General features: G+C 35.3%; 1 protein-coding gene across 1 annotated transcript; it reads right to left on the bottom strand.

The window, feature by feature from the left end:
• Positions 1 to 664: 664 nt before the first annotated feature.
• On the bottom strand, positions 665 to 13,576 carry LOC310641646 (phospholipid scramblase family member 5-like; the record flags this gene model as incomplete). The annotated part of the gene is made up of 7 exons (XM_083364883.1): positions 665 to 849; positions 1,557 to 1,718; positions 3,472 to 3,633; positions 5,016 to 5,236; positions 7,452 to 7,494; positions 11,448 to 11,590; positions 13,564 to 13,576. 7 exons carry the CDS (start codon positions 13,574 to 13,576, stop codon positions 811 to 813), a joined length of 783 nt encoding a protein of 260 aa, XP_083221009.1. The 3' UTR covers positions 665 to 810.
• Between the last annotated feature and the right edge of the window lie 3,048 nt (positions 13,577 to 16,624).

The raw sequence follows: 16,624 nt of genomic DNA, 5'->3' as shown, positions 1-16,624 counted from the left end.
GGGCAGCTTACAAGCTTAGCAGTAGCCTAAATTTAAATAAATAAATTTCAGAGTCACAGTTGTCAACCAAACATCCTTACCACCCTGTGCATTTGAATTATTTCATTTCATGTGTTATGCTCCTTCACATATTGCAGGGGGGGGAAAGACAAGCTTGTCAATGTGGATCTTTAAAAAGATACTGTCTTGTTTATGCATCTCTTAAATTTGAGCAATTTATCCCATCATCCACCATTGTCCCAAGAGATCGCTGTGTTAAACTTTCCCAGTAGATGATGTCTCTGTTAGTTACTGTTAATTGAACTCTAAATCTGAAAGCTTCTTGGGGTATAAGGAAATAAAACTCTCGCTCTCTCTTTTGCTAATAGCTGGGGCCAATACTTGCAAAACTTCAAAGGGGTTGTGAATCAAAGCTTTTCATCAGTGGGGCAGCTCGTCTGAGTTCTAATCTTTCATGCTTTCTAATGCAATAAGATCAAAGGAACCCAAAGAGAATTGCAGCCGCTCCAAAGCAATGTTGCACACACTCACAATAAAACAGTTAACAACCATCCCACAATTAAAAGAAGAAAACAATTATTTACATGAGTTTAATAATCATGATTATTGCCCCCTCCCCCTTCCAAAAAAAAATCAGATTGTACAGTTCAAAAGTAATATCCAGTGCTCAAGGGACTGCTGTAAGAAAATGAAAAAGAATTAGGAAGTGTCTTATGTATAAGTCTTCAAAGCCAAAGCAACCAATTTATGTTTCATTCTTACTTACTGAAATGTCGTTTGCATATTTTATTATTCCTATCATCTTGCTTGTTACAATCCATCCAAGGAATTCTCAAAGAACATTAAGTCCTACAAATAAATAAACTGTGAATGATGAACAAGATACAAAATGGCAACAATTAATATCAAAAAGCTGACTTGTAAGGTTTCATTACACCAAAGACTTTTATTGTGCTTATTATTATTTTTATTAGACGGCTGTTCTTCTGTGTGGTGCCTCTGGGCCAAGACAAATTTGTGCTAGAAGAAATTGGAGAGCCTTAAGTATCAGGAGGATATTATTTCTAGTCTTGTATGAATAAAGTAAGGTGAATAGCAACTAGTTGGTATGTAGTTTTCTTTAAAAAGTTATATCACAGCTCTTGGATTGCAGAAAGGAAAGCAGAGGTAGAACATAACTTGTCCAGACAGCCTTCCTTGCTGATAAGATTTTCTGGCAGGGTTTTAAAAATGCCATGTAATACATTTCTATCAATATTACACATTTGATATATTAGGGCTACAGCTCCCATAATTAATCTGCTTGTCCACCCATTGACTTTGATAGGACACAGAACAATAATTCCAAAATAGGAACAAAGGGATATACATTCCAATATAAGTCTATTGTATTTAGCACAGAGTTCACAAGCCTTGGTAGTAGCACAGGTGATTATCTGGATATACCTTTAAAAGCTATTACGTGATATGTAGCTTATTTTGGGAATGCATCAAAATATTATAAAGTAATCAGAAGAGAAGACTTGACCTTGTAAAAGAAGGGTAAACATACTTACTAGGAGAAAACAAGCACCGATCATCACAGCTTTGATTTTTACATCAAGGTCCACAGGAATCTGAATGCCAAAGTTGGCCGTATTAGTAAATATGTTATTGACAAATCCAGACCAATACTTAGAAATCTTGCCGATAGTTGACATATCATTTACGGATTTTACCTGTCGGGAAGCAAAACAGCATAGAAATTATTTGGAAAACTTCACCTGTGTATTCCTAAAACATTTTGCAACATAATTTCTCTAACTGTGATGAATTCTTCTAACACATTGTTGGTTAACAAAGTAATAAAGTGGTATTTACTGAGTATTTTATCTCCATTTGGCCAAGGATATTTGTAGCATGCTAAATGTTAGCATAAGTGAAGCTGAAGGTCAATAAAGGGGAATTCAGAGCAGATGAGGAGCGTTGTCCTTGTGGAACTAAGAGTTTTCCCTATGGTTTTGTGATTTGATGTTAGCAGCATTGTTTGTGAGCCATCCTGGATTATAGTACATCAGATGGGAGGGCAAGTGTTTAAAATAAATAAATGTTGGGATGGGCAATCTGTGTTCCCAGGCTGGATATTATTTCCAGCCATATTGTCTGTGTTCTCTGGAACCTTTTGGGTTGCGTTACCAAAGTTTATTTCCTTGTCATTTGGAAACAGTCCAGAAATAATGTGTATGCCTCAAAGAGAAATAATTTAAAATGAAAAACAAAGCAAATATCTCAAATCCCAGGAAAACCAAAAAAATCATGGTCCTGCCTACACATGCATTATATGGGGTTGCTTCTGACCCTGCAGGCCTTAAGACTTGATTGTTGTCTTGAATGTTGTATTGGAGTACATTTCAGCCTAGTTGACATTTTCTGTCTTTAGCTGGTGTTTAAAGCGTTATGTGCTTTTTGTATTTGTAATTGACTTTTCTAGTTATCCAGAGTCACTTTTGTTGATTTGGGTTATCAATAAATAAATGCATAGCATGGACCCACTTTTCCTCATCATCCTAGTCCTTGTAGTTCTTACTGCTTAAAACCATTAAGTGTGAACTCAACTACCACCCCTCTTTTAAGTGATGGACAAGTAAGGGCAAGAATATTTCAAGTGATGGATACCTGGTGTGCCTAAGAATGCCATTTTCTGAGAAAAGCCTTTTTCAACTATGGCACTTCTGCAAATAATATTCAAAAACTCTCTCTTTCTATCCCATTAGCAACATGGCTATGCTATATAGCAATTGCATTAAGAAAACCACCGATGGACTAAATTTTTCTGAATTTGGAATTATCTAAAACATTTATACCAATGGCTATCTTGTAAAAGCTAGTTGCAATCATTGATTTTACATTCACTGAACAGGTACTTTCTATTCTGTATATTGGCAGTGTTAGTGTGTGAGTATTATATTAGTCTGTGTGTGTGTGCGTGTGTGTGTGTGTGTGAGAGAGAGAGAGAGAGAGAGAGAGAGAGAGAGAGAGAGAGAGAGAGAGAGAGACTAACTTCCCTTTATTCACTTTTTCAAAAGTAGTATATCTTATTTCTCAGCTGCTCTGTAAATAATGGAACTATTGTTGATAATATATTGGTATAAATCACATTCTGTGGAGAATGGATATTGCTTTTCCAGGCTTTCATACATATGCCTATCTCCTAGGAGCTAAGAGAGCTAGAAGAAGACAAGGAATATAAGAGTGACTTGCATATAATTATTAATTGAAATTGTATTTATGGACTGCAAATCAGGATTTTCCTGAAACCAACGTCCTCCAGAGGATGTAGGTACTGCAAATCCTTCAATTTCCTGTCAGTTTGGCCAAACATGAACATTCCAGATAAGAAAAGGCTAATTCATTGACTCCCTCAAACTTCTGCCTGATATTTCTGATGCAGATTCTTATTACTGAAAACTTAAGTAATGTTGCGAAAACAACCTCGAAATCAACATCTCCAAAGCAACCGCATGTGATGTAAGGACCTGTGATCTTCAACACATCTTCATTACTCCCATTCCTGATTGTAAATATTGGTAGAAAGGGGTCCCATTTCTGCACAATGTAGCCAATTGTGGTTCCAGGAGGTGATTGAACTTCTAACTAGTAGGCAATGAAAAATACAATTAACAGCATATGGACACACCTGATGCATATATTCATTTTTCATTTGTTTTGTTCTTTAAATGGTATAGGTATAAAATGGGAATTCCCGCCAAGCTTTGCATTCAACCCTTAAGTGCTTCTAAAATTTGGGGCTGAATAATTATGTTTGACTGCTTATTAAGCTTATTATCTTAACAATTAGCAAATCTCCTGAGGTTTTACAATGAAAACATAAAACTATAGTTAGAACTGAAAAAATTAACATCACAATTAAAATACAATAATGTATGACTGAAGATGAAATTCAATAAACATACATATTGTACTAATTACTTTGCTAATTGATGTAATTTAGATTAACTACATTATTTTTTCCTAGTTCCACCCACCTTTGTTCTATCTCTTCTCAGTTTATGGAAGAAGAAACTCCAGGACCAAGTGGGGCCCTTTGCCATAAAAGTTCTCTTATTTTAAGGCATAATCTATTTATAAGTTACAATTAATCAGAGAATATGTGTTTATCCATTAATATGAAATGTCTGGAATTTTCGTATTACATTACAAGCTCTTTAGTCAATGTATATTCACCCACACATATAGATATATAGTTATATTTTCAGTTGCTCTCCTTATATCAGACATGTCAAACACAAGGCCCGGGGGCTGGATCTAGCCCGCGAAGTGGTTTCATGTGGCCTGCAAAGCCATCCTGGAAACAGTGAGGGAACAGCCCCCACTGCCTTGGCCCTGGCCCAGAGACCCTCCTTCTGCCAGAGACCCTCAGATCTGTCCCACTCCTGCCCAGGCCTCCATAGGCACCCTTGATGCAAACGATGTAGAGCTGGCCATGCCCACCCAGTAGGCCATACGCACTCTAGCCATGCCCACTCAGGCCACACCCACCTGGCCCCTTGAGGGCAACCGCAATGCTGATGCGGCCCTCAATGAAATTGAGTTTGACACCCCTGCCTTATATCATAAGTTCTTTCAAGACAGGGCTACTGGGCAAGGGAATATGGTTTTATGCTATAAAGTTGATGCTATATAAATGCTATTATTATTGCTGATTGTAATTATCATCACATCACTCCTTAGTGGGAAAGACTCACATGTGGACTGCTGGGCACAGAAATTATGGAAGAAATAAAACTGGAAAAGAATATCTCTAGAAATAGGAAGTCTTGCAAGACATTTATGAGTTTTGTTTTGTTTTTTATCCTAGCCCTCTAAAAATCTTACTGGGTTGAGCTGAATTGTTTTGAATTGAGTTTTCAATAGAATCCACTTTCAAATTCCAAACCATTTTCTCATCAAAGTATGTTATAAATTCAAATTAATCCAGTTACTCTATAATTAAACTATTCTTAAACACTACAAACCTGTTGAAGATAGCATGGAAACCAACAGCTACTACATCTTAATGGTCTGTTCACTGTGATCACTTCTTGACCAGTATTGTCTGTGATTCTTATGGTGAAAGATCGTAATGGTGCACAGAAATTCCGATCAAAGAAACCATTTTCTTCCACAGCAAAATAAACTCTTTGCCCCATGTGATTTTTTATCTCATATTTACTGCAGGTTTCAGTTCCGAGTATAACTGCAGTTAAAGGGATAGACATTTTGAACAATGCTATATTTACATTTAGAGCTGAACCAAATAAAAATGTCTCAACTACCAAATAGTCTGAGGTTATGTTATTAGCTCTGGATGCATTCCATTGGCACGAATACCATTCCAGTTGTGTGTAGCAGTTGATGTTCCTTATATAACAGACTGCAGCATGAGGATTATATTAACATCAGATGGAACTGATACGTTATACTGCTAAATATAACATGGGGTACAGGCTTCCGGTTTGCCGAGCTAGCCGGCATGGATATCTGGAGGATGGCTCTCGTCTTCCACGTCCAGTTTTGCATCGCTGGGGGGGTCCTAAAAGGGCCGAGGAGTTGCCCTGGAGGGGTGACCAGAAAGAAGGGGCTTTTGCAGAAATGCAGGGGAGCCACAACCCCCCCCCATTAGTGCCTGCATTCCCTTCGTACCGGCAGATGAAAGACTGGCCAGTTACTAGGCTGCAGACAGCCAAAGTCAAATTTACCATCAGGCAACATTGAAGCAGCGTGGAAGAGACAGGGTAAGATTCCTCACTTAAACCTTAATCTTCTTCTTTTCACCTAAACAAGCTGCTGTGTGCCTTCACCCCTGTGGAGAGAGAGGGGGAAATCCAGCCCTCCCTTTGGGCAGGTGGCGAGCAAGCTCAGGGGTGTTTTTTTCAATGTTGAGGGAAGAAACAGACTAAAAGAAAAGAGCTTTCAGGGCACTTGGGGGACACCCAGTGGCTAGACCTGAAATTGCAATCTGATTTTCTTTTAAAAAAAAATTAAGAAAACATTTAAGAAGAATAAGATAAGATTAACCTTGAACACCAGATGTAAAGCTCCACCATGGAAGAGTTTCAAAAACAAATCTATGCTATGTGGGAAATATCCTACCAAACTTATCAGTTCCTTTCTGCAGCTGGCGGTGAAATAAGAGCTTTTGGAAAAGAATTAGAAGGTGTCTCGAAGAAACAAACTCAAATTGTGACTACAACCAATATTTTATCGGGACAGAACTTAACAGAAGAATCAAATACATTGGCAGAAGAATTAACTACTCAACAAACACAGATTTTCGAAGACAAAAATGAGAAACAGATGGAACAAGATTTATTCAGCCCAGTGCAATTATATCAAGAGGCAAAAATAATGAAAAGATTTGGTGTTGTTAACAGACCCCTCAATCCTTCAAAAACGGAGACTGGAGGGCTACTTAAATATGATACAACAATACAAGAATGCTTTGATGACCCCGAGGCAAAGAAGCAAAAAATGACATGGCAAAGGAAGAAAGCAAGAATAAGATTGAAGAAATATGGATATACTTAAGAGGCCTGAAATAGATAACACCAAAATATATAGGATTGTACTTGGACTATGAGAGATGGATAAATTTTGGTTAATTTTCAATATGTGGAAATTATAAATGAGAAACAAGAATATTATATTGTCCTCCTCCTCTTCCTCCTCCCTGCAACTGGTATTCTAATGACTACCATTCTCATATTGTACTACTAACTTGTTGATATGAAAATGAGATAAATAAGTGTATTTACATTACTAGGTGTTGGAGAAAATTGTGTAAAGGAAAGGAGGTTATTTACAAATATGAAAATGAGAAACTTTAAACATTTAATCTTAATATTAATATAAAATTAAAGCTGGAAAATATATAAGGTGTTTTGATAACTTAAAAATGGAATGTTAAAATATAAAATATACTAAGGTATTGATAAGTATAAGAAAACTATTAAATGACTGATGGATAGCAATGAGAAGTGTGTTAATTTAGATAAGAGATAATATGTAATAAAGGAAATAAGAGAGAGGGAATATTAATTACAACAACTTGGAGATCTGTAATAATATCTATTTGTCTGAAATGGAACTATTGTAACCTAGACACCATGTTGCTTTTTAAAGATATTATTGTAATAGTGGAAAATTAATTAAAAAAATTAAAAAAACAAACATGGGGTACAACTCCTTGAGATTTACATGAACTGTCTCATTCAAGGAATGCACCAGCATATTATATTTTTTCAAGATTACTTGGTTTTAGTGAGAGAAAAGCAGATAGTTAGTTCTGTAAGTAAACAAAGTGACAAAACCAACCACTTGCTTAAAACTTGACAAATGCAAAAGTTATATGAACTAGAAACAGGCAAATATGGCTATCTTCTATTTGGTGCAAGAATTCAGATTTCAAATACCTTGAAGAAGTTCCACTTGCTGGTGAATAATGATCTGATCCAACTGTTCAAAATTGAAGAAATAGCTTGAGAACAGTGAAAATCTGAGGACAGTTAAAGAAATTCATGCTTATCAACTACCTTCATTGATAAATCAAATGTACAGTATAATAAAAATTCAATAACATGGACTACTTGAAAAAAAACTAAGCCAAATCTGCATAGGGAGATTCAGAGAATTTATTTTAAAAAATATGTTGGAAATGTTTACAGCATTGTTTCTGTAAGAGGTTGGCTCATGTAAGATGTGAGGAAAGCCTAGGAATGTGACACCTAAAATTAAGTAGGGTCAAACAGTAAAAAACGACAATGTCCTTCTATTGCCCCATTACTACTAACTAGATGGTAGTAGTGAGCATGAATCTTGAGTCCCTAGCTATTCTGATGAGGACTCTAATAAAGATCAGCTGGATGAAAAAAATAACAGCAGAGCTAGGTCTGTTTGTTATGCTTCTGATAATTCCCAGCAGAAACAATATTACACCAGAAAAACCTTCTTGGAGAAAAACTAAGAATAGGCTGCACTGATGATTTACACATTAATTTTCTTCCATTTAAATTTGAAAGCAAGAAAAATATTGCATCACCCAATAATTTAAGTTACTGAAATGACTCGTGGACCTCTAAAATAGGTGATCATTCAGAAGTAATGCATTTTTTTTACAGGGATATGATATTTAGTGGGAGGAGGGAGGAACTTATTATTCAGACCCAGAAACTTAATCATACAGAAGAGAGACACCTCTCACAACACTGTCAGTGTCACAAACACTTTTGACATCGAACAAGTTTATTCCCTTCTTTCAAGATATAGAAAAATCCAAGTCCAACCCTCATTATTTAATGATAGAAGGTTTTGGAATCTGCTATGCTGTTATTACTGAACAGGATTTCTAGCAACACTTTTCATGAAGTATTTGAAAGTGTTTGATCAAATTTGATAGTGCTAGGCACAGAGCCTTAGATCAAACTGCAGTGATGGTGTGACAGACATTCTAAGGTTTCATAATTTGAAACTGATTTCACGAGTTAGGTCCAGCAGTAAATCAAAAGTTGTGCTTTGTAGAAAACTTCAAAACCAGCTTCTTTCATTCTATAATCTGAGCCTGGAGCAGAATATTAGATGGGTTAGATCACATTTTTTTTTTGCAGAAGAAGGTAGATCATAACAAAATCATAAAGAAAGTTCCTTAAACCTTTGTTCCTCTATCATGAACATTGCAATAAGAAAGAAATTGTTCTGTTGCTTCATCAGAAAAAAAAGATCTCCAAAATCAACAAATGGCATTGGCAAACTTCAGTCTTGCAAGATTCCCTTCACTATTTACAAGAACATTAGCCCAATCAGTGAACTAATATTGGACCCTTTCTTTTGACAATTGTTACATCGTAGTTTCCTTGACATTTTGATGTATTTTCTTCTTGATCTGTTGTTTATACCCATTGGGCTTTGTTTTAGTTTTCTTTAATCACCTTAATAAATTAGCTAGCAAAATTTGTTTGATTTGTTTGACAACATTCACATTTGTTCCTAATTTTTTTCAGACTGGAAAACTACTGCTTGAATTATAATCTTAATGGCTAGATATTTTTTTTCTCTTGATCTATTGGCTTTTTTAATTACATTATGGCTACTTCAAAAATCCACATTTGACTGGATTCACAGATCATGATATGTCATAAAGCAATGTTTACAAATTCACATTGGTTGACTTTATTCAGTTTGTTAAACTAAAAGCAAATAAATCATAGTGGTATAGTGATTAAGGCACCAGGCTAGACACTGAGGAGAACTGTGAATTCTAATTCTGTCTTAGGCATGAAAGTTGACTAGGTAACTTTGGGCCAATCACTCAGTCTCGGGCCTAGGAAGAAGACAGTGGAAAACCACTTCTGAAAACCTTGCAGGAAAACAGCAGGGGAGTCAACCCTTATGTGAAGATGCATGCACACACAGATTGCACGCATGCACAAAATGAAGTAGCAAGTTAACTAGCCTTTATTCTTATTGTCACATTTTATTTCTTTATAAGCAAAAGGAAAGGATTTCACACTATGTTACCCTCTTTTGTTTTCAAAATTTTAATAATTCAATTTTAATAACTGAATATTCTGGGACCGCAGAGTTATAGGCAGATCCCCAATCTTTATTAAAGAAGAAATGTTGCTATATTCAGCGAGCATTTGCCTTGCTTGAAGAATACCCAAGGGAAGAGAAAATACTTTGGAGAACATAAAACATCTCTGCAATTTGAAAGATACAGAAAACAATAAAAGGACCCTTGAATCAAACTGTTCCCTAAGATCTACATGAATATCCATGCAATTTTCTTGGCAGCAATGGGAAAATTGTTTGCTATTGCCTTCTTCCATGAAGTTTTATTGACTTTCCAGTCTAGAGTACAATTTTGGGGATCTCTAGTAGTTTCCCATCCAACCTTAGCCAGATGCTGCCATGAAAAAAATTCTGAAAAATATTCCTATTCCACTCTTTTTCCTCATTACTGAACTTTTGCAGTAAAGTCAAAAGCAGCAGTGGAATATATGGGCTTATTTGCAGATCATATTTTATAGACCATCTGCAAAATTCATGAAAGAAACAGGCACTTCCAGACATTCATTTTAGTCCACTAGTGGAATGCTTACTGTACATATTGTTTAAATCAATGGCTTTCAAACCTGGCAACATTAAGTGTTGTAGACTTCAACTTCCAGAATTCCCCAGCCAATATGTTTTCCAATCTCTTGGATCATGTATATAACCCCTCGTCTATCATTTATACTGACATGTAAAATATGTTTTCTTTTCAGTTTAACCATTTCTGATCTCTCTCAATTTCTCCTCACATCCCCATTTATAAGCATGCAGCCATCCTGCTACGATTTATGGAGGTATTGAAAAGCAAGCTTGTTGCCATGGTAACCATGCAGCTTTTAAATCCATTCATTTATATTGCAAAAATAAAAACGTAAGACATTTGCACGAATGTGAACGTCAGCATAGATCAGGGGAAGAAAAGACTAAATCAGAAACTTTTTTTATTGGATTTTAACCTAATGATTGTAAGGGTTTTGGAAATGGAAGGGCCAATAATCTGAAAGAGCCTATGATAATTACATTGTAAAAGTTTAACCTAGACAGGTTTTCAATTCTTATAGGTTTTAATCCTTCAGTCATTAAATAATAGAAAGACAGACACCATTGTTGATCTACACAAATCTTTTGGTAAGTCTACCGGCAGATATTGATTGGCCTCACTCATAAACCACTACATACAAGATTCAGGTACCTCACCTATTTCCATTAAATTGAGCTAAACAAAGAAACAAGGGTTAAAAAACCCTTGGCGGTGCATTCATAAAGGTTAGGGTTAGCAGTTTTCAAGATGAAGAGCAAGAAAAGTTTTCTGTATTAGGACCACTCTTTCTACGCTGCAGGCAGATACAAGACTATAAACACACAACCAAATGAATAAATAGGAATAAACCCTCCCTTATACTTAAAGTGTATATTTCAGGAACAATATGTTTCTTCTAATTATTGTTGTAGACCAGCAGTCGCCAACCTTTCTGGCTCTGCAGACAGGCAGTGGCTATAGTAGTAGAAGAGGCAGGAATTGTTTCATGTGCACAACCTAATGCCCCGTATGTGAAAATGGAACTTTGTGCACCATACCCTCCACTTGCATGACCCAGTTCCCAATAGGCAGTGGACTGGTACCGGTCTGTGAACTGGGAGAACACCTGTTGGGAACACCTGTTGTAGACAACACAGCAATTTTTTTAGAGTAATAAGTATAGCAGCAAATCTGGACATTAATTTTATCATTGTACCATAGGCAGAAAAATACATAAGGCATAACAAATATTTTTGTTAAGATGAAATAAATGTTTAAACAGGAGCTCATAATGCATCTAATATAGCTTTATAGTTATTATGTGGAATGGGAACAGGACCTGTCTTAAGTATTCCAAACCAGGTGGAAAAGCAATTGGAAGCTGGGTTTGTTTCCAGATTATGGTTGCTTCTGAAGGCTTTGATTGCTCAGACATCTGCAGAGAACCTGGAAGAAGATCTTGCATGGCTTTATTAACTGGACCTAGAGCATTTGCATGAAACAGAATGTTTATGTTAGGAATGAAAATAGATTGCCATTTTAAGAAATATACATACATAAGGCCGCGGCCTTAAAACTTTACTTTTTCATCAGGCTGACCTGGACTGATGACAGGGTTTTTTAAAATGTTTTTTTTAATTTTTAATTGTTTAGTTTAACTTATTTATTGGGGCTGTTTATTTAATTTCTTTTAAACTTTTGTATTGTTGTTTTTATTGTTGTTAGCTGCCCTGAGTCCTTCGGGAGATAGGACGGCATTTCAGTCCCAAAAATAAATAAATAAATAAATCAAGTCTTCAAGTTTTTGTTTCTTCCTTATCTACATGATTATATACCGAGGACTCATATTTTACCTTCTTTTTCCAGCTCATATTCTGGTTACCATTCAAATTTTTCCTGAATTAAAAATAAAAAGAGGTCAGGCACCTCATTTGAAGAAACCTACATGATGGTTTTTTTCATTCTGGACTGAAAAGTTAAATCCATCTTTCTTGCAGTTATAGACCATGATGAATTTGCAGTCCTTTATTTGAATGTGTGCATTGGTCCTTCATCCTATAATTATATTGGGACCTTAATTATCATTGCAGCCACAGCTTTCCTTCAAGACCACAGGAAGGAAAAATAATCCCTTTGAATTTTTCTTTAAATATGCATAACTGGATTGTAAATATTTCATTGGTTCTTCTGCATCATGTTACCTCACCAGGTTGTGCTATTGCCAAAACCTGTGTTACATGAACTACTGTGAGGTTTTATTGGTTAAAAGTTCAAACAAAGTGGAGTCTTTCCTTTCAGTTAGACTTAAATTAACTCCAGAAAATCAATAATCAGGTATACTGGAAATATTATTGGAAAAATGAAGACATTTTGAATCATGATTTGTGTTGTTTTCTCAATCTGCAGATCTTATTTCTCTTTCTTTCTAGTCACTTAAAATATATTAAACTGCAAATAAAGTGATTTAATCAAAATTTAAAAAATCAATATACAATTCATATTCCTTTGGTGTGGGATAGCTCCTTGGAGGGTAATGATTTTGCTAACACAATTGAAATATTACATAGATAAATTTCTGTTTTACCACATAAACCGGAATATTCATTCTGCAGAATGTTTTATAATAGCTATTTGAATTTTTCTTTTCTTCAGAAGGTTGACCATATACTTTCCATTTTACAAATAGTACCTTTTTGAGGAAACTAGAAAGTGCCAAGAGGAAAGTATTTTGATTTCTTGGAGCAAGCAACAAAAATCATGCAGGCCTGAAGACTGCATTAATGAAGCATTTCGTCTATGATTCTTCCATGATGGGAAAAGAGTGGAGTGAACTTGTTAATACTACTAGAGAATTCCTCTACCAAGATTTCACACATGCTATTTAAAGAGACAAGCTGCAAGGTGTAGGAGAGAAATTTGACTTCATTTTTAAAGTGTAACTTTTTTTTATTTAAAGGGGGGGTGGGGAGGAGATTTGAAAGGCTTTTCAGCCAGGCTGCAATTTTCACCTTTAATGAGAAGTTAGCTGTCTCAGACTAAAGGGAAGACATGGCATGAACTACCCTTCAGTTTGATTGCACTCAATTGTCCTTCAGAAGCTTGTTAGCAGGAATTTTCTCAAGCATGTTTCAGAATGATCAGGAGTTGCTGATGTGAGATTTCTCAGGTGAAGTGTGTTTGAAGGATGCAAACCTTTTTAATGGAAGGCTGACATTTCTAAGTTTTCTTGTTGAATAAATAGCATGGATATATACTTGCAGACTAGAGAAGGCAGTGGAGCATAATCAATATCGAATACCTATGAAAACATATTCAGATTCAAATTTATATAATATACTTGACATTCTATTCCACCTCTATTCAGAGCAGAAATTAAAATGGATTTTCACCTTTCCATTTAATCACATTGCTATAGGAATATTATTTCTTTTCATATTTTATATATCAGCACTTACCTTGAGAAGCCATAAAGCTGCCTGGATCACTTCTTCAAAGTGAGCAGGATTAAAGGGGGGAAAAAACGTGTTACCTGATTGCAACTGGACACAAGGGGAATGGAAAAAGCACAGTATGCAGAAAGTTCACATAATGTCTGTCTACTTCAAGTCAGGTTGCAAAAGAGTAGCATGGAAACACAGCACCTTTCTTATATTACTGATTCCTGCATTTTGCTCTTCTGAGCAACAGGGGGAGATAATGCCTGGGACTGAGAAAAAGAATTCTACATCTGTGTGAATAATGAAAAGAAAGAGAAAATATAAACGATCATATTTAACAAACTAGCTATTGTATTAATGGCTGTGAATTAATTTCACCTGCATATTGTATCCAGTATTCTGCATTTACATCATCCACTATCTACATCAATATTAAGATGCACAAATTAAAGAAAGATGATGTCACAATGTTTTCTAGGGGAACAGAAGAAAACATGCACGTATGGTGGAGGTTTTATCCTCCTGTCAGTCAGCTTTTATCAAGGGAGATTGTTCCTTGGCAGAAGAAAACCATATCAAGGAAACAATGCTGTTTGTCTTACAATGGAAATTGAATTCAGATATGGAGATATTTCTTCAGAATCTAGAGACTAAATTATAAAACTAGTGGTCATCCTAAAAGCATTAGGAAAAAAATATCCTTGAGTTACCAGCTTATATTTCTAACTCATAATCAAGTTGCCATGGTGATTGTGTCCACGTCTGACTCACACATGTCTGACTCACACAGCCATGATTCACAACTATTAAGTGACCACAAAAAGGGCAATAGAAGAAAAAAGTTGTCATGCAAATCTCAGCAGGTTGAAAGTCATTGTTATATAATATTGATAGTTATCATACATGCTCAAGCTCATTTTATGATCTTTTTATTTCTTGCTCAGGATAATTACATCTAAATTGTATTTTCATGGCTCATGGCAGAACTACAATTTAAACCTTTTGCCCCCATACATTCAGAGAAATAACCTGTGGCTTGAGATTCATTTTATATACTGAAAAATTCAGGATATACAGTAATTTTAATTTATAGAATTTGTTGGTACAAGATTCCACTCAAGATTTATGGATATCTTACTTATGCCATACATTAGTATATGAAGACAGTTCAAAACGTTTCCATATAATATTTGTTGACTAATGACAAATTAGACATTTTTTACAGAACACAAGTATATTAGTAGGTCCCATTAAAAGAAAGCCCTGATCAATATTTTAACTCTTTAAGAATTGGTTCCATATACTGTATACACCAGTTAAAATTTAATTGTGTGTAAATAGATGGAACATGATTTTATAGTTATAATTCTAACCCCAAAAGAATATCCTCTGGCACAATCTGAGCTATACAAATAAGGCTGGAGTATATATAGTTTCTGACCTTGCATATAGAAATAGGAGAGGAGACAAGGCTTTAACATACCACATAGAAACAAATAAAAAAAGTCCTGGTTTTTTTTACATATTTATCCGTTTATTTTCTGTAAAGATGTCTAATATATTTTTCCCTTGAAAATCTGGTTCCTCTCCCCCTTTCTTTTTATCTGGACTCCTCCCAACCTTTAATTTAAGACTCCAGGTAATTAGATTAGTCCCTTCTTTTCTTAGCCTTACTTCAACAACTTGGACAGATTTTAAAAGGAGAAGCAACATTTTATCCCTCAAATAAAAGGAACGGATTAGCCACTCTCTGTGTATGTGACAGCCAGCCTGTCTTTCCTGAATAGATAGACTTTACATCTGCCTTATCTGACATGCTACCTGGCTGTTTGTCATTTTGCTTTATTTCTTCCTCTCTTCTTTTTTTGTTCCTCTCCTTCCCTCCCTGTATGATTAATAAAATAAAAAAAGAATTCTGAAGAAGAGTCCCAATGAAGACCACTTACTAGAGGCAAAAACAAGAAAGGTCCCACCATCATGTGTATCAGCTGCCAGGAACTAGTATTATGTTCCAGATCAGGCTGTTTTTGACATCAAGAAGCCTAACATTGGAAGCCCCAGAAGGGATTGGAGTGGACTAGTTGAAACCACAAACTAATTCTCCATTGTAAGGCATAAGTTTAAAATAGTTTGACAGATGGTTTAAATTTCATCCTGCATTGAATGCTTTGGAAAAGGAAAGTAAATTTAAGAATAAAAACATGGAATAGAACAAAGAAACATGAATAATTCTCCATTTTGAAAAAACTCAAAGGTCTGTTAAAGTTGGAATGCTCCAACCTAACATTAGATTCATCTCCTCTGACAATGAATGTTTGGTGAGGGAATTATATAGAAAAGAAGGATGAGGCTAGGGTCAGTATAAGATTTGGTCTGAGAATTTAAAGTACATATAATAGGAAAAGAAAAAAGTTCAATACTGTTTTTATTTCAAAAGAGGATGACTTTTAAAAAAAACAAAAGCAGGCTAAAAATACATGTTTGGGTTAAACCCAAGAACTAGATTCTTCCCATAGTTTTTAACATTTAATTAAGTCTTAAAAAGTTCAGCTTGGAAATAAAGGATCAATTTGAAACGATTCTCTCTATATTTTTAAAAAATTGTACACTGCCTTTCCAAATAAACTTTTCCAGATTAGTGAAGAGCAGAGGACCCATTTGTTTTTGCTGAGTGTAATGAAACAAATGTAAACTACTCACTATAACTCTGATAAAATGGCCTGTTAAATGAGAGGTTATATAGCAATGTGTGCAAGATGCTTCTAAGGATCCAGTTCAAAAACTGACCTTTTTGTATTACACTTAATATAAGTTAGGAAATATTGGTTCCTCAGTAAGCTTTGTTCCTAAGCCTCTCAGCTATGAAAATCATTCAGCACAGACAGAGTAGGTTCTTATTATGGGATTTGCAGCGGAAACATGTTTTTCTAATGGAGCGATTTACAATTTGAGGTGTCAGAATGATTGTTATCATGGGCAGCTGATGCTCATTTGATTGTTTCAAGCATACTGTAAGGTCTTTTTTTCCCTTTTTCAGGAAAGATAATGTAAAAATAAAGGCCAGTATAGGAATTGTAGG

Source organism: Vipera ursinii, assembly GCF_947247035.1.
Source record: "Vipera ursinii genome assembly, chromosome: 5".
Taxonomy (NCBI): Eukaryota; Metazoa; Chordata; class Lepidosauria; order Squamata; family Viperidae; genus Vipera; species Vipera ursinii.
This window is presented reverse-complemented; position numbering and strand designations above follow the sequence as displayed.